Here is a 20,860-nt window from a genome sequence, read left to right as displayed (position 1 = left end):
TATCGAGCCGAGGGATCATGGATGGATGCAAGTCAGTCTGCCAAGCAAGTTGCCAAGACATTCACAGACTGCCCACATTTGAACTCTCGTGAGACCACACATCACAACACCGCACAAATTCGAGTGTCGCTTCACGTTCCACTCTGCTTGGCTTGGCAGTATTTGCAGCATCAAGGACCTTGTTCTCCGCAATGAAGTGGAAAATCTGAGGACATGGACGAAAGTGGACTAGCCCATCCCATTTTCACGCCAGACTACATATTCCAACTTCACTTTTTCGTAACATGTCGAGCAGCAGAGCATGACCGTTCGACACAGCTCTCATTCTTCGCGTGACAATCAAGCTCACGGCTCCTTATCCGTGTCCCTAGCATTATTGGAACCTCCTAGACTTTCAACCATCCCACCGCATATCGACCACAGGTCTGACCTCGCCTTGGCGATGACCTGCAAGAGCTCAACTGTGCTCTTATTCCGGTAGCTTTAGTCATGAATCTGAGGACTTTGACACCGTGACCCACTGTCTCAGCCTGATTGTCTCTTGCTCTCCATCCTCTCATATCCTTATCCTTTCTCTTGCCCTTACCCTTGCCCAGCTTCGAGTAAGCCTCGTCCTGATTGTCCCAGCATCATCTCCGTGAAGTGACCGAAACGACTCGATTTCTCATAGATGTGTGTTCCCTGAACCACCTCCTACTCGCAACGTATCCACATCTTTCCAAGCTCGTCGGTACTGGTATGAGGACCTGTTCGAGCCGATCCGGGCCCCACAGCGTGCGGGCTCAGGTCCAGTTGCAGCTTGCTCCTCACCTATCATTCTCCTTCCATAGCTCTTCGCTTCTCCTTTTCGTCTCCTGACATCCGGAAATCTCCATACGTCCCTCTCTTCCGAACAAGATGACCAGCTCTTCCTCACTGTAGCCGCACACTACCCATTCCTGCTCGTCAAGTGTTCTAGCGAATTCCAGTGACCTTTCCCCACAACGACCGCTCGCTCCTGGTTGGCTTTCGAGCCGTTCTGCCCGCTGTCATGAGGACCTGTTCAAAATGATCGGCCCTCAGCGTTACTGGTCTGCTCGCTTCCCTCGGAGTCGCCGGATGTCTCCCTTCGCGCTGTTACAAGCTCTTCAGTGCTTGTCCTCCTGGCGCTCTGGTAGCTCATCATACCGTCCCTATCGTACCCAAGGCCCTTCCACGCTTCAATCAATCAAAGATTTTATAGTCCATCTCAGTTGCACCTTATCGTCTTCACACGTGTCGGACCGCCTTCCTTGCGAGACCGCGTGCTTGAGGACGTCCTTGCTTTTTCACATAGAATACATAGACGTTGAAATCAACAATTTCAGCTTATCTTATTGTCGTCTCGACCGCATGCTGACTCTAGACTCAAACCACTCGCAGACTGCACGCCGATGGCTACCGAGAAACAACACTGGCTTTAGCGACGACGGGATGGATGACGGCCGTATGGATATCGGATGGGTCGCAAGGCGTCGCGCATCGGATTTGAAGGGATCGATCAAGGGTTGACGGACGAATTATTCGCATGGCGCCAAAGGGACGGGGCTACCGAGAAACGACACTGGCTGTGCCGACGACGGGATGGATGACGGCTGTATGGTTATCGGATGGGTCGCAAGACGTCGCGCATCGAGTTTGAAGGGATCGATCAAGGGTGGACGAACGAATTATTCGCATGGCGCCGAAGGATCGAGGAAGGATCGCGCCATGTTATCGGTGCGAACGGTGTGAATACCAGCAACTCCTTTCAAGTCGGCAACATGAGCGGTGCGCGGGGTTCGGGGGCGTATCGTTATTACTCGAAAGGGGGCGAGGATTGCGCAAAGCGAGCCCACACGAGGTGAATCATGGGCAGTGCATTCTGCCAGTCATGGCCCATCGATTCACGGCGCCGGAAGTCGCAAGTCCAAGCCATCGCAGGGGAGAAGAGGTCCAAGTCAGTATCATATGTCTGCGGATAGGGATCGACACGACTGAAAGATATCATCAAAACGGCCGAAGGCGAAGTGTTTTGGAGGGCACCAGGATCACCCGGCGAAGCACTCATGATATGTGCTCTCGAAAAGAATATCCCCACGCCAAGCGCCATGCTAAAATTATCAGTGCAAACAGATCGCCAGAGGAAAGACCAGAAGGCGACTGCTCCATGCAAGGAGTCAATGAACGGGGTGTGCAGATCATCCCTCATGTCCGAAACTCGACGCATGGCCATCAGTACCAAGATTTTGCAAGACTAATCGCCTCACTCAAGTGGACTGGATCATCCCGTCGGTAATGCCAAGCCATATCGCAACCTAATCCACGACGTCACTTGCTCCAGAGCAGTGCCGCTTCATCGGCTTTCTGAGTAGTCATTGAGAGCAACGCATACAGCGCCTCGATGATGGCCGTTGTACTGACGAATGATAGTTTTGCTCTGCAGCTCCCACAGCCGAGCGTAGTGGTCTGAACAGGCAGTGACAAGATACGCAGAATCGGCAGAGAACGCGCAGTCCCAGACCCATCGCTGATGGCCATCGAGCTCGTTTTCCAACGGAAATGCACCTGAGTTCTCATCGGAGCTTTGACGAGCTGATGCGCCATCTTCATCTTCTTTGTGCTGATCGGGAGGGGTGACATTGTCAAGATCGACAGTCCAGATACGTGCAGTGTGATCGGCAGAGCATGTTGCGAGCTTCCGCACATCGGGTGAGAGGAGGACGCGAGTGATGTATGTTCCGTGTGCCTTGAATCTGGTGACAGGTACCAGACTGGTCACATCTCGAACTGTGATCAGTCGCCAAACGAAGACAGCACCGTTAGTGCTTCCGCTGACGGCTGCGCAGAGAAGAGATCCATCTGTGGCAACGGTGACAGATGCAACGCTTTTGTCTTCTTCAGGCACCAATTGGTGGCTGCACTTGTTCTCTCCAAGATCCCAGATTCGAACGTTTCCGCCGCGGTCGCAGGAAATGAGTTCGCCCTGGTTAGGGTGGATGACAACGTCGTTGACAGGAACGCCGTGTGAATAGTTTCGCTGGATGTGACCGCTTCGTGTATCCCAGATTTTCACAGTGCCTATCACGACAATTGAGTTGAGCAGGCGAGGAAATGATGAAGGCGAGGCTCACCATCTTCTGAAGACGTCACCATCCATTTGCCCTCACAATGAAATGCGACGCCGGTGATGTTTCCCGTATGGCCTTCGAAGGTGAGGACTGCGGCGGGATTGGTTGACTTGATTTCGTACAGCTTCACGGTATGGTGGCCGGCAGCAGCCAGGTATCTCTTGTCGGGGCTGATACACAGGCGATTGACCTGGGAATCAGGATGAGGAATGGTGCGTGAGCATATTCCGCTCAATGCTTCCCAGAATCTATGGGAGAATGTAGTTAGCGCATGGTATGTAGCAGTCAAATGAGAATGGAGTCAAGCGTGGCCCCCTTCCCAGGGCTCAGCGAGACACGTCAACCCTTCAACTGCTGATCGATCTCCATCTCCACAATTGCGCGTCTGAGCATGTGTGAGGAACAGGAGGGTGTCATGATTTGTTGACGCCACGGCGGGCGAGCGGACTTGCCTGATGGTGTGGTCATATCCCGCAGTACAGAGAATCACGCTCATTGTGACGCTTTTCCCCGCGACGAAGGCCGATGAACTGCAGGCGCGACCTGAAAAGCTGATAGCTGTGCCCTGGCCGAAAACGCGGTGGAGAAGGTGGAGCGGAGGGCGCTTGGGAAGAAGGTCGATGTTTTCGGTCAGCACTGTTGGAAGAACTGGCAGTGGCGGCCGAGATGTTGGCGGATGTGTTGCCGATCAGCCGAAGGCGCTAATGCGGCTCGCGTGCAGGGGTCTAATTCGACCACATGCGAACGCGTCTTGTGCTCGTCCGGCGTGAGTGAAGGCGAGGCGAGGGACGCTTGGTCGATGGCGTGGCGTGGCATGTGCTGATCGAGGCTGATGAAGATGGATTGCGGATGGTGCTTGCTCCACGCGCCTTCACCTGCGTGGTGCTTTCACATGTTCACACGCGATGGTGACGTAATCCGTCCGTCCAGATGTGGCAGGAACAACATGGACACACAGCAAGAATGCAGAGCGCGATGAGAGGGGCAATCATCTGCTTCTGGTCGGAGGTCTTGGACGTCTCGCAACGCAACATGCATCTCGGTCTGGACGACATCCCTCAGGCGTGCCTTCCAGCCTTGCGCGCGCTCATCTCAGAACATGCTTCACCGGAGGCCATGACATGTCTCAGTGGGAATTGATGCAATGGCAGTCTTTCGCGCGGGAACATCGGAGACATGACGACCGTGACCGAGCCGCGCTTCTCGCGATTCGCCTCAGCGGAGTCGTGCCGTTTGACTGCGCATGTGACCAAGCTCTTCTCTGATGGTTACTGCGCCCAAATCACTGATCGACGTTGGAGCTTTTGTCCACACACAGCCTCCGTATGATCTTGCGCCAAAGAGTCACACCTGCAGAGCATCTCGGCGACTACATGGACAGTCGCTGCTTTCGGCCACCTCTTACTGGTCCTGTCAACTCGTACCGTCGCCGGAGGACACGCCGCAGTCAAAATCCGCACGCTACCTTGTCCTGTGCTGTGCTGTGCTGTGCTGGCCTGCATCTCATCTCGGAGCTGTCCACAGCGGCGGCGGCATGCAAACGGCTAGGCTTGGTATGTCTGATCGTCCCGGCAACGTGAGGAAGTTCCGCCCGGCAGATCGCTTCCCTAGCCATGCAACATCTGTTATGTGTAGGGTTAGCCTTCGTCGAAGCGTGAGTTTTGAATGTGCCAAAGCAGTCTATGCCAAAAGCATTCTGTGCCCGAAGTGCAAGCCGAATCGGTGTGCTTTGTTGCGTGAAGATCATCCTGACCGTTGTTGCCACTGCACAATGCGCGCGCGGAAAAGTGACATCTTTGCCGCGCATTGTTGCTGTTTGCCATGTCAGTGCTGTATCGTACGCGCCACTGCCGCTCACAGACAGCCTCGGAGCAATGGCTTCCCACGTGAAGGAAGCAGCTGCATTCTTGCTGTTGCTGCTGTTGCTCAGTCACGAAAGTCCACCTGAGACCCAGATAGAGCATTGCTGCCTCGTGGTAGAGCAATGCGGCCTCGCTGCTGTGAGGGCTGTTGTTGTGTTCGAGTTCGTGGAGGAAGAAGGTCCCGTCGTGCCTCTCGGATGCAATCACGCCTGCACACGAACGTCGGCACCTGAGATCATGTGAGGCTCTCGCTCAGCCGGCCGAGAGACATCCCAGGCACCGCATCTATCTTGCCTTACCTCAGCAGTAATACATTCAATGCGGCTCCACGTCGCCCGGGAGTGGCGCAAAAACGCGGAGCTTTGTGTCTCCACTGACCCCTGTCACAGCCTTCAAATGCCACAACTACGCCGAATGCTGGTCATTTGAGACGATTCGAAGCGGATGAGCATCTCCTCGCTCTGGTCTATCTCCTCATACCGATATTGGGCGATGTTCGTACTGTCTTTGCCCTCAGCAAGCTTGTCGACGCAAGTTGCAACCTTGGTCCGCCCAGAAAGCATAATCATAGTCGAAGCCTTCTTCCATACCCCCCGCTCTCCTTCGCAACGCCGCCGACAACGCCATGTCGACCTATCCGAGACGAGATTGATATGAGAACGCAGAGGAAGATCGTGGCTATCTGCTCATACCCATGTTGACAGTCTTTCACGCTGTGAAGGCATCGTTGTCGCCAACGAGGCTGCGATGGTCAAGCCGGGCCCGCACAACAGCCTTGTCACTGTTTCCTCCACAGCTTATTGAACGTCGTTCTATTGGCAGCATCAATTTCCCACAGCAAAATCCTTCACCTGCCGTTGAGTACAAATAATACTGCAAAAATCACGCTCTGGTCATTCTCTCTTCACTTCATACCACACCATCAGACAGTCTGCCACACACAACGTGAACTAGCTGATACAGAAGTGAACACTCACAAGAGCATAGCAATCACACTGAAAACCTTTCCAACCTCACTGTCACCGTCACTCGTCTCCTGCGAAGGAAAGCCGCTGTGCAGCGCCTCCGAGTAGCAGCGAAGACAAAGGTGCTCCAGTGCTTCTGCAACTCGTCAAGAGCCACGCAGACTTTTGAGAGCGCAGACAAACCTCACTGACACCAATACAACAGCCCTCTGCGAAGGAAAGCCGCTTTGCAGCGCCTCCGAGTAGCAGCGAAGACAAAGGTGCTCCAGTGCTTCTGCAACTCGTCAAGAGCCACGCAGACTTTTGAGAGCGCAGACAAACCTCACTGACGCCAATACAACAGCCCTCTGCGAAGGAAAGCCGCTTTGCAGCGCCTCCGAGTAGCAGCGAAGACAAAGGTGCTCCAGTGCTTCTGCAACTCGTCAAGAGCCACGCAGACTTTTGAGAGCGCAGACGAACCTCACTGGCGCCAATACAACAGCCCTTTGCGAAGGAAAGCCGCTTTGCAGCGCCTCCTAAGTAGCAGCGAAAAGCTAGGTGTTCAACTGCCTCTCCAACACTTGACGTGAACACAGCAACGTCGAAGACAAGGCACAGTATCGAGCAAGAATATCTCTGCTCATAGATACGCCAGTGCTACCTGCTTCAAATCCAGACATATCAAACGTCTGAGATTCTTGAGAGTCAAAATGACTCTTCCAATCACCGAGCAGATCTGGCAAGATGCCGGACTGAATAGCGGGACAAGCCTGGCCACAGGTCCAGCTCTCCTCCTCCAAAATAACACCTTCTACTTCTTCTGTCAAACACTGAAAGCGTTGAACAAAAAGGAACAAGTGAAGAATCATCGCCAGCAGGCAAAGAACTACAAAAACAACGTTCCTCGACAGCTCTTCACAACATTGACCAAGCCGCTGTTCGATCTGGCTTCGAAAACGAGGCCAGATTTTCCAAAGTTGCCCAAACTTGCCATCATGCATGTTCACAACAGGACGAATCAGGAGCTTCTGAGACTCCTGGGCATGCACGTCAAATTCGAAGTGAAAAAGGATTATGACGAGAGTGGCACTGGCGTCTCTGCAGTCGTAACTGTGCCACAGATCTCACCGATACCGCATTATAGCGAGTACACGGATAACGGTCCACAGGGAGTTAAGAACACGCACCATTTTCTGAGCCAAAAGGCCATGCAACATCGCGACGGAGGTCTTCAGTTCTTGGAAGCTGTGGAAACTTATTTGATCCACAATCCACAGCAGTCACCGCTCGCGCAGTACTTCCCTGTCCAGCAGCAGCTTCCACAGCAGCAGCCGCCTCCACAGCCCATTGGGAGTCAGGCGATTTCATTCGCTGTCGCGGCTCCAAATCCTCCTGCCAATGTCGGAGTGCCCCAGGTGAGCCAACCCGTACCAGCCGCCGTCAACCACCCAGCACAGCAGGTGCAGCTCCAACAGGCTATTGGAAGCCAAGCGGCGACATTCAATACCGCGGCTCCGAATGCCCATGCCAACTTCGGAGCTTCTCAGGCGAACCGCTATGATGAACATTCGCAGAGAATGATGCAGTTCTTAGGGCATTCACAGCCAGGTTGGGACCAAGCAGAGCCCTTTAACTATATGGCCCCAAATGCTCCTGTCAATTCTGGAGCGGCTCAGCCTTATCAAGCCGCGATGCTGATTCCGACACAGCAAATGCAGGCTCCGCAGCCTGATATGGGTCAGGCTGATCCAGCTGCGATGACTCTCCCGTCCGCTAGCATGGATCAAGAGTCACTCGACTTCGCGGCCCCACCCGGCTGTATCAACCTCGGAGTGCCTCAGGTGTATGCAGGTAATGCCGGGATGGATTTCCCGCCGCAAGACTGGCAGACTCCACTGTCAGATATGGACCAGGGAGCACCATTCAACTCTCAGACTTTCCTGCCCTATCCACCTCAGGGATTTGACGAAGTGGACGAGATCGCCCCACTCACCGACGCTGAACTGCTGGCATATCAGGCGCAGCTGCCAGACCAGGGAGCTCAGTTCCCTGCTGTCGATATGAGCACCACTGCTCATGCGGGAGTGGAACAGGACAACCAAAACCTGGTTGAGGAGGCGGCATGGATGTCCTGGGATGATGAATTCCAAAACAACTTTGCAGAGCTTGCAGAAAGCTTCGGAATTCCGGATGCTCTCGAAGGACTTGCTCTTGATGGCTCGGCGATGGAACAATTTGCAATGCCTCCGCAGCCACAGCCTTCCCAAGCGGCTCAAGTCACGTCTCCGGAGCCAAGAGAGGCCCAAGAGTTTGGAGGCGATAAGACACTTGAACAGACGCCGCCTGCCTCGGTGACTGAATTCCCAACCCCAATGTTCATGGATATTGGAGCCGAAGAAGACGCTTTTCAGAGCTCTTCGTCCATATTCGATGAATTTATCGACTGGGATGGTAACGCCGGATCCAGCTGAACTGAAAAGCACCCACATGGCATTTCCGAGGGGTGCTTTTCAACAGCCCAGCTTCGAGTTGCAGGTCACAGCAACTCTACGATCAGGCTCTGACTACGCTCATGAAAGTCAGACCAAACATTTGCGGAGTGCGGATCTGAGACGAGATGAACAGGAAAAGCTGCCTGCCTCTCCACCTCTAACGCATGACTCCGCTGCATGAACTCGGTAAAGCGTATCACATCTGCAGCTTGCCTCTCATGTAAAGTGCAATGGCCTCGAGACGAGAAGAAGGCACACGCACACCTAGATCGCAGCACCGACACCGGCGAGTGAGGCTTCCTCGTCGCGAAGCCCGGTAAGCTGCTCAGATCGAAACCATTACGATCTGGACCCACAACCAAAATCAGAATCAAAGAACGGCAGGAAGTGAAGTCGAGCCAAGCCATGAGCCAATCTCACTCATGCCGGAGGGCGCTTCTTCACCACGACACACCTGCCATGGATCATACTTCAGATCCAGCTTGACCTGAGGACACAACAAAATCAGAGTCAACGAAAGGCAGGAAGTGAACTCGAGCCAAGCCATGAGCCAATCCTCACTCATGCCGGAGGGCGCTTCTTCACTACCCTGCTTGCCGTGGATCTCATCTCAGATCCAGCTTGACCTGAGCCAACAATCAGAACCGAGTCATGTTAGACCAGAGCATCCCTTGTTTGCCATGGCTCGGATTCTTGACAGACTTCGACAGCGAAGTGGATCGGCTGCCATCTTGCGCCACACTGATCGCGGAAGGAACCACATATCATGTGGAATGTGCTCTCATGGGCAACGAAGGGCCATGATTGAGAATCGTGGAGGAAATGAATGTGGGAAACTTTGCAGGCATGGGTTTGGATGGGTTGGGATTTTGATGGATTGCTTGCTCGTGTTCAAGCTTGTTGGAGATGGGTTCTGGGACATGGATTGGAAGGGAAGGAGATGTGCAGTAGACATAGGCATAGGTGACGGGTGGTTGCGGAGTGGACAGCTGCTGGAGGGAGATCGAGGAAGGAAGCTTGCTCGTGGTCAAGCAGTGGGTCTACTAACCATCTAGGCGGACGGCCATATCTCACAAGAAGTTGAGTTGGTGAGGCCGACGGTAACGCGCGAAGGACGGGGCGCGTTACAAAACCTACGACATGACATCATGAATCGATCCAGTGAGGCAAGTCGCCTTGCTGCTGGCAGGAGTGACACTGCTTTTTTCGCGAGGAGTTGGAAGGATATACCCCACGTCGAAAGACGATGATTTTGGCTGAGCGTTTTCCGCGATACTGCATCTGAACTGGTACTGGAACTCGGCCAGCTACCTCTTAGGACATGGCGTTGTTGTGTTCTTGCCAAATGCAAGGAGATTACAATCCAATCCACTTTCCTCACGTCTCACCGTCTTCCTGCTCATATTTCTTCTCCCTTATCCACGCCACACAGTTCAAGAATCCCCTCCTGTCTTCGCACACAAATGTCCTTCTCGCCAAAGCAAACACAACAACACATATCAACCTCCCTTTTCCCCCTCCACTTGCCACGTTCAAAGAACCACAAGCACTTCCCACCACATGCTCAACAGAATCACATCCCTCGGCAAAAAGCGATCGCCTCCAAGATCCTTCTCAGTATCCCGACCAGCTCAGCCCTCATCCCCGTACCCAGGTCAAGAGCTGCGCAGTCCTACAGCCTTCAGCGCGCCGGACACACCGCGAAGCGTTCACTCTACTACGGGTCTGCTTCAGGACAACGCGAATTTACCTCCTCCACCGCAGTACAATCCTCAGCGTCCTCCTGCAAGAAGACGTGAACCACTATGTGAACGTTACCTGTTATTTGTTGTTGTGATTTGGGCCGTGGCTGTTACTGGATGGGTGGTATGGCTTTATGTGAGAAAGGCTTGGTGGTGTGAGAGGAAGTGGTGAGGAAAGGGGATAATGAGACAGCAAGGAATGGACGTCGAAGTGAAATTCAAGCTCTTTGACCACATTCATTCTGGCTTTTGCTTGGTCTTGTCGCCGGTGTCATTACCGCACCAACGCTGTGTGTCATACAAGTCCACTCCCAACTTTCAGCACTGCATTCGTCTAAGACAAGTACTGAATAGCATCGTTGAAGTCCGTATTGATCTCATCCACCACAGCCTGTCCACTTGCCTCCTCACCGGATGGAGTCTTGGCAAGGAGTGCAGATACAACTTTTGTTTCTTGCTGGCTGGATGATATGGGTCCAAGGAATTGCAACACTCCGTATATGTTGACAATCAGTCACCTCCGTGCAGCTTTGCTATCCCTCACGCCTCGGTATCTTGCCATTCTTGTAGCATTGAAGGTATGCTGCTCCTCGAATTGCGTACATGAATGTGGAACGTGTCGCGATGCCAGCCTCTACAAGCAGGAGGTGTCTTGATGTGAGAGTACTATGCTCCAAGGCATGATCGTCCGAGCTTTTAGAGCAATATTACTTCATCGGGCTTGGCTTGCAAACGCGAGGTTCGCGCCGAGCCATCATCGCGTGCATAATCCTTCGGGAATTGGCGTGTCAATGAAGGTCAGTTAGTCGTATGCAGGCGATTTGTTGTAACTCAGCTGACAGCAACAGGCTGCGGCTGTGTCCGCATACGGCATCGCGCTACCAGTTCGATGCGTTTACTCGATCGCTATTCACGAGCAAATTGCAGCTCACAAAGCATGATATTGCAATTTGGGCATCACAATTCTCATAGTGAAGATGTAGCTTTAGCATGAGACGCCCGTCATTGCACGTGGCCATGAAGAGTCGTTCACATCTGTGCAATTCCAGGGTACCAGTTCTGGCCGATCCTCTCAACATCTTTGCTAAATCTTGGGCTGTCGATCTGGAGATTACCACGTGCACTTGCTGTCTTTGGATTGTGTTCATCTGGTACATAGAACGGATTTCGAAGCAGGCGAATGTAAGCTGTCTGAAGAGCTTGAAAAGCCTGCGTACGTCAGCAAATGCAGCATTGGCTCAACTTAACTTCTCGTGGCTCTTCTTTCACTTACGGGAGTCAGGTCGCTGTTCCTCAAGCCAAGAATTGCCGTTTTTGCAGCCTCACTGTTCGGCGCTGTCCGGCCTTCCATATCAACCACAATGACGAGCTTGACCCCAGTGTTCAAGAACCAGCCATACATGGCGATCCGCTCGTCTAGAGCATGCAGAAGACCGAAATCATGACCAACAATCTTGCCCGGCATGCGAGCTTCGAAGATGTCAAGGCAGGAATTGAGCATCATGGTGTACTCAAGGCTATCCCGTCCAGCCTCGTAGGAACCTCCAGTCGCGGGGAATAACGAGATGTGAAGAGGATTGTTGTGGCGGCCAATGATGCCTATAGCTGCGATGCTGGGCGAGCGATCCATTTTGAAGGGTCTGCAGTTGAACAGCAGGAGCGAGACGGTAGGTGAGGTTGAGATCTCATCGAGGTTTATGTTGATGCTTCGAAGTTCGAACGGAGGGCGAGATCCATGCTTCGGCGGCTGTCATCCGAAGCACCAATCAGCGTCAGATTATTCCATCATAGATCGAATCGCACCTCATCCATTGCCGCAACCTCAAGAGCATACACTTCGCTCTTCACCACGGCCTCCTCTGTCTCACCATCTCCTCTCCTTACAGACAGTCACAATGCTTGCGACATCGAGAACGGCCGCAATGGCGCTGCGCGGTACGCTCAATGGCCTACCATTCGCGCCGAAGGCAAAAATACTGACATCTCTCCAGCCAAGCCAATAACCGCGATCACTCCCTTCAAAGCCGCCGCCGTCTCGATATCGTCGTCTACGAAGAAGCCCGCTGAGGTGTCAGTGCCAGTACGGGGCACTGGCTCCACCGTGCAAAGCAACCCGGGCACTCCACCACCCATGAAGGCCGTGACAGGAAAGGACCACGTCGAAGTCCCGCTTCCCAGCCAAGAAGGAAACAAGAGTGTCGTACAATACGCACTGTAAGTGGCTACGTGACTATGGTAGGGAGCCGCAGATTGACAGTTGTGCAGCACGACATTGGACTCCATAGCAAATTGGGCGCGTCAAGGCTCGCTGTGGCCCATGACGTTCGGTCTCGCCTGCTGCGCCGTCGAGATGATGCATCTATCTACACCGCGATACGACCAAGATCGACTTGGTATAATTTTCCGTGCCTCACCGCGTCAATCCGATGTTATGATTGTGGCCGGTACGCTTACGAATAAAATGGCTCCCGCGCTACGACAGGTCTACGATCAGATGCCAGATCCACGATGGGTTATCTCAATGGGCTCATGTGCGAATGGAGGCGGATACTATCACTACTCATACTCTGTAACAAGAGGATGTGACCGAATTGTGCCAGTGGATATTTACGTGCCAGGATGCCCGCCCACGTCAGAAGCTCTGATGTATGGCATTTTCCAGCTGCAGAAGAAGATGAGACATACCAAGATCACGAGGATGTGGTACAGGAAGTAAAGAGGCGTGGCGGATATCGAAGAAGACTATGCATGCAAGAAGCAGCATGAAGGAAGGCGTTAAAAGGAGCGGGACTACAGCGAAAGATACTGTGTTCATGTGTACATATTCCTGCTATGATACCGAGTGTGAATCATGACACTTCAGTGCAGCAGAAATTTCACAGTTCGGTACCTACCCGAGTCTGCAGGCACTGCTGCATCGTCGTACTCTCAACACGAAGGCACAAGGTGGCATTAGTGAACTTCAACTTCAACTTCCGAACCGACTCAAACTCTCAGACTCAGACGGCAATCCACTACGGACTTCACCACAATCCAGGCCGAGTCCATTCGGGTGCAACATCTTGGCTGGATCACCAATGGTACGAGTAAGAGCATTGCTGGCGCTTGGCGCTTTGGTATTTTCTCGGCGTTCACCAACCGTTTTCAATTTGCTTTCCTGCCCGTTCTCGCGCTGGAATTGCCATTACGTCTTAATAACAGCTTGTCAAAGCTTCGCGCTCATCATCTTTCCCAAACTTCGAAATTACTGAATTGGAGTCTTGGAGTCCGAGAACATTTTAGTAAGAGCGTCGCATCCCAGTCACGGACATAGAAAACGAACATGTTTTGTAGGAAGTACATCGCTCTTGGCTGGTCGCGGATCTGGCGGCAAGTCTGCAGGAGCCCAGGCTCTGGAGGAATTGGACTTGGGCGTATCGCGGAAATTTCGATGTCCTTGTCTTTGACGAGTGCGCATCGGTATATTTGATTTGAGCAGATGGCGGCCTGCAGCTTTGGCTTTTTGGAAGCCCACAAGACATTTGAGGCTGTTGTGCCCACGCCTCAAGCGTATTTATCACGGTCTGCTGCATTTTGCGCCTGAGATGCTACTTGATGTTATGTAGGTTTTGTTAATTCAGAATCCATATAGTTGGTGATTAGGAGGAGTATTTATCTGTGCGTTGAAAATGTTAGGAACTTGAAGCTGATGGTAGTGGACCATAATTAAGGACTATTCGCAACATGTCAGCGTTAGAGATTGCGTTTTACATTCTCGGCTTGACTATCCTATCTTCCTTGCCCAATGAGCGCGTTGATTTGGCGCGTTCTTGGTGCACTTCGCTCATGCTATACCACTTCAGTGGACTGTGCCAGTCCGTTCACGATCCCAAAACCCATGCACTTGCACCTCGCGATGCTGCCGCCGCTCAAAACCTAAACGCCACGCTTGAAATGCAAACCAGCTCGTAAAGCAGTCTCGCCTGCTTGGAAAGGCCGTGGCCTATTTCTTGCGATACTTTTGGCCTTGGCAAGCATTAGCTCCGCACAAACGAACAGAACGCTCTGGGAGGAGGTCGACTACCGCTTGGTAGTCTTCGGGCGTGGCTTACACTCGTCCGGACCAATCGGATGAAGCATGATTTTGTTCGGTAAGTTGGGATTGTTGTGTGCGTATCCTTTCGACCAGTCGTAGGAGACTGCGTATGCGAAGATCTCACCTGTCCGGTTGAAATCGGTCGCGCTGATCGTTCCGCCAACTTCTGGATATCCTTTCAGTCTGTGCTTGGCGTCCTTATCCCAGAAGTGGAAAGTGCCATCGCTCCCGGCAGTCGAAAATGTGCCATGTACTGGGTGGAAAGAGATGGCGTTCACGGCGTAGACCTGGCTAGTGTTCCTATCATTGGGCGGTGTCTGGCGATGGCACTTGAAAGAGAAGTTGTTTGAGGAGTCCTTGTCTTCAACGTACTGGATGGCGCATCGCCCTTCGATACTGCCAATAGCAAAGCCCGTGCCATCTGTGAAAGTGCTGACCACCCGTGTTTGCCACTTCAGAGGACTTTGGAGGGATTTGAAGAATGCAGTGGGGTTCTTGAGGTCGACAACGTGGATCCAGCGCTCGGCAGTTCCAACCACAAGCATGCTGTCATTCCGAACATCCATGGTGTAAACGCGCTCTTTCGCATCGACGGTTACTGCAGCTTGCTGACCAGGTTGACGGGTGTCCCAATATTTGATTGTCTTGTCCCAGCTTCCCGTAACGAGCATAGGGGTGCCGTTGTGATTGAAGGTCTCAACGCAGCGAACGGGTTGGTCATGTCCTGCTACGGTAACTGCTTGATTGGGCTGGGTATGGCCTGCTCCAAGGTCGAGAACCTTGACCAGCTTGTCCGTACCGGCGCTGAAGACCTTTGTGCCGTCCTGCATATGCAGTGAGTATCCATGCGCTCATCACAGCCGCCTTTCCAGGTACTTACCGGACTCCAACATGTGTTCAGTACTGGTCCCTCGTGTTCGATCATCGCAAAAGGGTTGGTGTTGCCTTGCTTATCCACCTGATATATCCGCACTTTCTTGTCCCATGACGCGACTGATAGGAAGTCGTTGTTTCCACTTGGCTGGGGGCCGAACTTGAGATCGGATATGCTGTCTTCTGGTGGGTTGCCAACCTGCACATCTTTACTGACATCGCCTTGAGTTGGGTTTGCTGCTGCCGATGAGGCCGTGCCTCCTGAGCCGAAGATGCCGCCCGACATAGTGAGCAATGTCGAAGTCGGGGGCTCACTCGGTGTGCTTTGAGGCGCGCGTCGTTTTACTGGAGTTGGTGGTGGTTCTTCGCCTGTCATATTGATCAGTATGAATTTGGCGCAATGAATCAGCGGAACGTCACCACTCACTGCACGAGGAAAGCGTCAGCTATTATGTGCTGCACCGCCGTTTGTACAATGCACTCGGCGCCTCTACTGGCAATGCTTGTCTGTATGTTTCTTTGTGGTGAAGTTCAAGACGCGGTTACGCGCAGCTCCAGCTCAGACAAAAGTCTTGCCTTGTGCAGATGCTTCACATGCGCTGCGCCCACAACTCGAAGAGCAAGACTACAAGCAATTGAAGGGTCCAACGATCACTGTGGTCAATTCGACTGTTCGCATGCAAATTATATCTTGTTCGCAGGCTGCTGTTAGGCATCTTTGTGTACCGCCACTTTCTTCTGCCTAGCTCTCCCTGCACGCTTAGTCAGCCACCAGAATTTAACAGGCTCGAAATCTTTCTCGGGCTTCCTCTCCGCAACCTCTCGCTCCAAAAATCGCAATCAAAGCTCACACACCGACAGCATCTCGTGTGCTCGTCTATGTACATACAGCTTTGGGAGAAAGTCCCCGGACGCCTTGCACTTGCTGCAAGTCAGCGGAAACGCGCCGCCACAGAAGCATTTTGCGGCTTATCCCCTCGACACCTCCATCCTCCTTCATCACCCTCTGTCGTCTGCACTCTTGTCTGGAAGCGTCATCGCTCGGATCGCACCTGGCCTGGGGACACGTCGCTTCCGAGCGGCGGCTCGGTAACGAGAGACGAGGATATGAGTCTGCTTTCCTAGTCAGCCGGTCTTGCTGCTTTGGCGCCGAAGGTCAGGAGGAGATAGGGGGATCACTGGTGCGGGACAAGTTGGGCTCAAGGTCAAGAGGCGGAGCTTATTGTCGTGGTCAACAGATATGCGATTGCTCGCGTCTTGCACCTTTCCTCTGAAACTCTTCTTGGACTGGTGCTGGATTGTGAGTAACTCGATGGGGCTTATTCTTGATGCGAGAGGTTCCACACTTTTTGGGCTCGTTGGATGGGCAGGTTCTCATGCCATTGCTGTGTCGAAGCAGCCGAGCTCGTTCATTCTTGTCCTTTGCGGACGGCGTTCAGGTGATGATGAAAGCAATAGAGTCAAGCACTGAATCCGTCGTCGAGCCTTTTCCTTCACTGGAGGGGTTCGCGACGTTCTTTGATGCAACAATTTGCCTACGACGGTATCTGATGAACGCAATCTATATAGCTTCGATCCATAATTTCTACCGGCGCACGCTTGCGAAAGCATCAGCGTAAGTCATGAACGCCTCTTTATCGCGTTCGAAAATCACTTCCTCTGTCTGCGGTAATGCGACATGATCCTCCAACTCGCCTTGCTCTGTGTTGTACTTGCTCACCTGTATCAGGAGCCGACTCCGTCAGTACGAGCCTGCGCTGGACTCAGCAGTGTGAGCAAAGTCCTGATGTGTGAGCTGAGACGTGGTGTTCCACGTGTCCTTTAGCGTCGTGTAGATGGTCAACATACAGGCGACATCGCTGGCCAACTGCTGCATGCTTGAAAGTAATATCGCAGATTCGTATTGCGCTGCGGCCGCAGTGCCGCTTGGTGGAACGGAGGTACAAGGTACTGTTAAGAAGCCCATAGGTAAGTGTCCAAAGATGAGGCGGGCAATACAACTACTTGGTTGACCCTCGAAAGCGCCGACGAACTATTGCTGCACTTTGGAAGAAAACATGGAAAACCATGACTGGATTGACTTTTGGGTGCGAGGAGTCCGTCCACACGCAGATTGGCAGAACCATAAACGCGAGGGGTGAAGTGGGCTGACGCAACCCCGGATATAAGGAGTAGGTAGATGAACAAGTGCCCCCGGATTTCAAGATGTCCCCACCAAAGCTTGTTAGTAATCAAATATACGCAGGCGTTCTGTCCTCCTTATATGCAAAACCCCGTGGAATGGGAGTATCATATCGCGGTCATTGAACACCTCTTAATAATCATTCTCTAACTCTTCGATCTGCGCTTGTCATCGCACGGCTGCAGTACATGGCATCGGCAGCTCCCCTTTGGCCATCTGCGAGAACTTTTCTTTCTGCGCTGAAACTGCGGCCGCGTGTTGGTGGCCAGCTGCCATCTCCAACGAACTCAACTCATGAAGTCAAAGCATGCGAAGCTCAGGTTCAAGCATCCACAACACTTTCTCCTTACCGGCAGCGAAAGTTCCGCTATCAGCCGGGCCGGCCTGAAGTCGAAACTGCTTCGGTGGTGAAACTATCGGTAGAAGATGGGCAGGCCTTGGCGATGTCATTAAAGCTTAGTAGCTTACAACGCCATGGTTGTGAGCGATGTCGATGGAGATACACTTCGACGAAGTTCCCCTCGTTCCAAAGTAGAGCAGTTCCGGGCATCCACATTGCTTGATGACCTTGGATATAATCGTTGCTGGGCGCCTTTCAGACCATTCCCCAAGGATGAACACGAGCTCAACTGAGAAGCTGCCTCAGGCCAGCGTTGCGTTGGAAGAGCCAACCCAACCCATTAACATCAATGGCCTGGACGATGCCTACATCTTCTTGCGAGATAATGCAGCGCTCGACAGCAACGATGTCGACCTCGAGCGCCTTCGCCGCAAGATCGATAAACATCTGCTCCCGCTGTGCTTTTGTATTCGCTTCGTGCAAGCTCTTGACGGGCATCTACTCAACTATGCCATCATTATGGGTAAGTCCTCAGTGTCGCGACAAAGTAGCTCTGAGGGGCTAACCAAACAGGCGCTGACGATGCGTAGGACTTCCAGAGGACCTCAACCTCAAAGGACAGCAATTGAACAACATCGCCTCTTCCGTACATGTAAGTATACCTTTGTGGATAAGGCACGACTCCAGCGGAGTGTGTGCGACTGAGGCAGTCGTGTCAGAGATGCCAGCACTGTCTCACCACTGTGCTTCAGAGCAAGCATTGTCAGAAACATTGCTAACCCTTATACCCATTGCTTTTAGTGGGTCCATATCGCAGCCGCCACTTTCGTAGGCATATACTTGAACAAGTTCGCTCTAGGCAAGTCTTTGGGTGGGACCATGCTTTTGTGGGGGATTCTTGTCACCTGCACATCAGCTGTGAGCAAGTATCAGCAACTGCTCGCAATACGAATCATAATGGGCGTAACCGACTGCTTATTTACCCCGACATTGGCGCTCATTACCAGCCAATTCTACCGCAAAGATGAACAAGTCTTGCGGTTTCAAATATGGTTTTGCTCCATCGGCTTTGCTCAGATATGTGGCGCTTTCATATCGTATGGGTTCCAATCTCTCGACACAACTGGGTTATATTCGTGGCGTTAGTGTACTCCTCACCCGAATCGGCGAAATTACTGACCAGTCTCCAGAGATCATGTACCTTGTCCTTGGTCTATCGACCATAGTCGTCAGCTGCTGGGCGATAGCCTGTCTTCCCGACTCGGCCGTGAAAGCTCGGTTCTTGAATCGAGCAGAGAAGGTTGCCCTTCTTCGGCACATCTCATCGAATGCTACTGGAGTCAGCAGCCAGCGTATCAAACCCAAGCAGATGATGGGAGTCCTGATCGATCCTCAAATCTGGTTGTTGATGCTAGCAGTGCTTTTGACTGGTTTTGGCGGGGGCATCATGTCCACCTATAGCTCGACCTTGATCCGCAGCTTTGGTTATTCTCGTAAACAATCAACATTGCTCAACGCTCCCGGTGGCGGCATGAACATTGTTGGATGTTTATTCGCGGCTTGGGTGGTGCACAAGGGCTATCTTCGGCGCTGGTTGATGATCGCTCTGGCCTACGCGGTCGCTTTCATAGGCGCTTGCCTCATCGCGTTTCCAGCTCGTCACAATCACGCTGCTCACTTGGCTGGGATCTTTCTTTTCGCTTTCTCTGCCTCGACAGTGGGCATCAAGGTTCAATGGATGGCAGCGAACGTGGCGGGCCACACGAAGCGACCGATTGCGATAACCCTTTTGAGCGCGGCATCCACACTTGGAACAATCGCCGGCCCGTACGCAGTGCAGAAAAAGGATGCGCCAGGTTACTACTTTGCCAAGCACTCAATTGTCGTATCGAAATCTGGATGCCTGGTTCTGGTATGCGTGTTGGCCTTGTACTATCTGCTAGCAAATCGCCACAGAGACCGTGTGTACGGCAAGCCGAAGGTAGAAGAGTCGGAGGACCATCCAGCATTCGACGAGGCTTGCATGTCTGAGGTCTGGGCGAATTTGACCGACATAGAGAGGAAGAAGACGTTCCGATACGTGTATTGACATCAGGATCTCCGGAAAGAGAAGTCGCGTCAATGGTCGCTCAACTCGCCATTCCTCTACGGCTTGGATATCCTTACACTGGTCTTATGTCAAAGGCAGACATGTTGCCCTAGGGCGAAGGAGGAAGTCTTGGCTGAATCGGCCCTCTCTACATGGGTGGAGGTTTGGAAAACGCAGTCCAAGGGTCTTTGACGAACTTTGCGAGGGTGAAGGGTCAATGCAAAGGTGGGGTATGAGGTCGGCGATACCATTACTTATCAAGCGTCATGGCCTATCGGCCACAGCCCAGCTATCTTGTCAGACAAGACCATGCTCCCTGCCAGGTGCTGTCCAACGGCCGCAATGTCCAGTTGTTGATAGCGGAGGTCTGCCATGCTTCATATGATGGTGAAGATATGTTCCAAACGCTCCGAGTGCTTTTCGGAACGATCGCTGCTGTCCTACTTGTGTATTCCACCTAACGTTTGTGTACAGGTGAAGCTTACTACCAGTCTCTCCAGCTATCCGCCGAAAGCTGTATCCTCGACGAGCCGCTTGTCTCTCAACGATAGTCCGATGGCCGCTTCCTCGATCTGGACCCTCTCCTTGCCACATCTCATCTTGCTGCGTGCGTGCGATTAAGTCTTACGCTATCTTGGGCCGGAAGTGGAAGTATGTCAGGTGCCAGCCACCAGTCGGCTACATTTTGGCCTAACTCACAGGCCCATGTGAAGTTATTCTGCGACCCCAGAGCCCATCCTGGTCGCCTCGTGCTATTATATGCTTTCCCGTAAACCTGGGGAAAGTTAGTGACAACGAGAACTACCGCTCGTACAAAAGTACAACAGATCTCGCGGTCGCAGGCTCCCCCGCGAAGAGATTATTGCACTACGATACGGAGATCGCATAGCTCACATTCCGAAGACTCGTCGGCCAGCCCGTTAGTCGTCCTGCTTTCGCTCTGGCGGCCACTAGCTGCCGCTCATTCGACCTCACTTCTTTTGCCAAGCGCAACGCCATCAACCTCATCAGGGGATCTAGCCCATGGTTTGCATGTCTAGGCCGCTGTAACCTCGCCAATGTGTATCTCATTATTGCGCGGCGGCGGCGCGAGTACCTGGTCGCGTGTGAGATTTTGGAAGGCAAAGAAGGCT

General features: G+C 52.8%; 7 protein-coding genes across 7 annotated transcripts; 4 read left to right on the top strand and 3 right to left on the bottom strand.

Annotated features, from left to right (window-relative positions):
• Window positions 1-930: 930 nt before the first annotated feature.
• MYCFIDRAFT_203185 (uncharacterized protein) lies at window positions 931-1,593 on the top strand. The gene has a single exon (XM_007927234.1). The coding sequence runs from the start codon at window positions 1,048-1,050 to the stop codon at window positions 1,528-1,530; it is 483 nt and encodes a 160-aa protein (XP_007925425.1). The 5' UTR covers window positions 931-1,047; the 3' UTR covers window positions 1,531-1,593.
• A 760-nt stretch (window positions 1,594-2,353) lies between these two features.
• MYCFIDRAFT_203184 (G protein beta subunit) lies at window positions 2,354-3,698 on the bottom strand (the record flags this gene model as incomplete). The annotated part of the gene is made up of 3 exons (XM_007927233.1): window positions 3,581-3,698; window positions 3,132-3,376; window positions 2,354-3,078 (listed from the first exon to the last, which is right to left on the bottom strand). The coding sequence occupies exons 1-3, from the start codon at window positions 3,622-3,624 to the stop codon at window positions 2,354-2,356; spliced, it is 1,014 nt and encodes a 337-aa protein (XP_007925424.1). The 5' UTR covers window positions 3,625-3,698.
• A 268-nt stretch (window positions 3,699-3,966) lies between these two features.
• On the top strand, window positions 3,967-10,383 carry MYCFIDRAFT_173767 (uncharacterized protein; the record flags this gene model as incomplete). The annotated part of the gene is made up of 29 exons (XM_007927232.1): window positions 3,967-4,036; window positions 4,068-4,359; window positions 4,383-4,757; window positions 4,808-4,835; window positions 4,871-4,955; window positions 4,993-5,014; window positions 5,059-5,128; window positions 5,153-5,229; window positions 5,256-5,331; window positions 5,380-5,488; window positions 5,526-5,617; window positions 5,649-5,740; window positions 5,787-6,044; window positions 6,087-6,197; window positions 6,225-6,335; window positions 6,383-6,520; window positions 6,560-8,385; window positions 8,415-8,533; window positions 8,619-8,651; window positions 8,695-8,716; window positions 8,748-8,813; window positions 8,837-8,935; window positions 8,970-9,368; window positions 9,409-9,460; window positions 9,482-9,514; window positions 9,589-9,617; window positions 9,650-9,661; window positions 9,688-10,323; window positions 10,358-10,383. 29 exons carry the CDS (start codon window positions 3,967-3,969, stop codon window positions 10,381-10,383), a joined length of 5,358 nt encoding a protein of 1,785 aa, XP_007925423.1.
• An 814-nt stretch (window positions 10,384-11,197) lies between these two features.
• On the bottom strand, window positions 11,198-11,798 carry MYCFIDRAFT_65063 (uncharacterized protein; the record flags this gene model as incomplete). The annotated part of the gene is made up of 2 exons (XM_007926137.1): window positions 11,198-11,377; window positions 11,442-11,798. The coding sequence occupies 2 exons, from the start codon at window positions 11,796-11,798 to the stop codon at window positions 11,198-11,200; spliced, it is 537 nt and encodes a 178-aa protein (XP_007924328.1).
• Window positions 11,799-12,014: 216 nt separating this feature from the next.
• MYCFIDRAFT_53102 (uncharacterized protein) lies at window positions 12,015-13,036 on the top strand. Its single transcript, XM_007926091.1, has 3 exons — window positions 12,015-12,103; window positions 12,160-12,382; window positions 12,434-13,036. Exons 1-3 carry the CDS (start codon window positions 12,064-12,066, stop codon window positions 12,882-12,884), a joined length of 714 nt encoding a protein of 237 aa, XP_007924282.1. The 5' UTR covers window positions 12,015-12,063; the 3' UTR covers window positions 12,885-13,036.
• A 1,191-nt stretch (window positions 13,037-14,227) lies between these two features.
• MYCFIDRAFT_41758 (uncharacterized protein) lies at window positions 14,228-15,402 on the bottom strand (the record flags this gene model as incomplete). The annotated part of the gene is made up of 2 exons (XM_007926026.1): window positions 14,228-15,067; window positions 15,124-15,402. The coding sequence occupies 2 exons, from the start codon at window positions 15,400-15,402 to the stop codon at window positions 14,228-14,230; spliced, it is 1,119 nt and encodes a 372-aa protein (XP_007924217.1).
• Window positions 15,403-17,911: 2,509 nt separating this feature from the next.
• MYCFIDRAFT_41853 (uncharacterized protein) lies at window positions 17,912-19,727 on the top strand (the record flags this gene model as incomplete). Its single annotated transcript, XM_007926036.1, has 4 exons — window positions 17,912-18,172; window positions 18,240-18,294; window positions 18,456-18,779; window positions 18,829-19,727. 4 exons carry the CDS (start codon window positions 17,912-17,914, stop codon window positions 19,725-19,727), a joined length of 1,539 nt encoding a protein of 512 aa, XP_007924227.1.
• Window positions 19,728-20,860: the final 1,133 nt, after the last annotated feature.

Source organism: Pseudocercospora fijiensis, assembly GCF_000340215.1.
Source record: "Pseudocercospora fijiensis CIRAD86 unplaced genomic scaffold MYCFIscaffold_3, whole genome shotgun sequence".
Classification (NCBI taxonomy): domain Eukaryota; kingdom Fungi; phylum Ascomycota; class Dothideomycetes; order Mycosphaerellales; family Mycosphaerellaceae; genus Pseudocercospora; species Pseudocercospora fijiensis.
This window is presented reverse-complemented; position numbering and strand designations above follow the sequence as displayed.

Bases quoted from the DNA above. Each gene is read 5' to 3' on its own strand.
- MYCFIDRAFT_53102 (XM_007926091.1), top strand. From the start codon at position 12,064: ATGCTTGCGACATCGAGAACGGCCGCAATGGCGCTGCGCG. The intron at 12,104-12,159 runs GTACGCTCAATG...ACATCTCTCCAG, and splicing joins GGCCGCAATGGCGCTGCGCG to CCAAGCCAATAACCGCGATC. The intron at 12,383-12,433 runs GTAAGTGGCTAC...ACAGTTGTGCAG, and splicing joins AGTGTCGTACAATACGCACT to CACGACATTGGACTCCATAG.
- MYCFIDRAFT_203185 (XM_007927234.1), top strand. From the start codon at position 1,048: ATGATCGGCCCTCAGCGTTACTGGTCTGCTCGCTTCCCTCGGAGTCGC.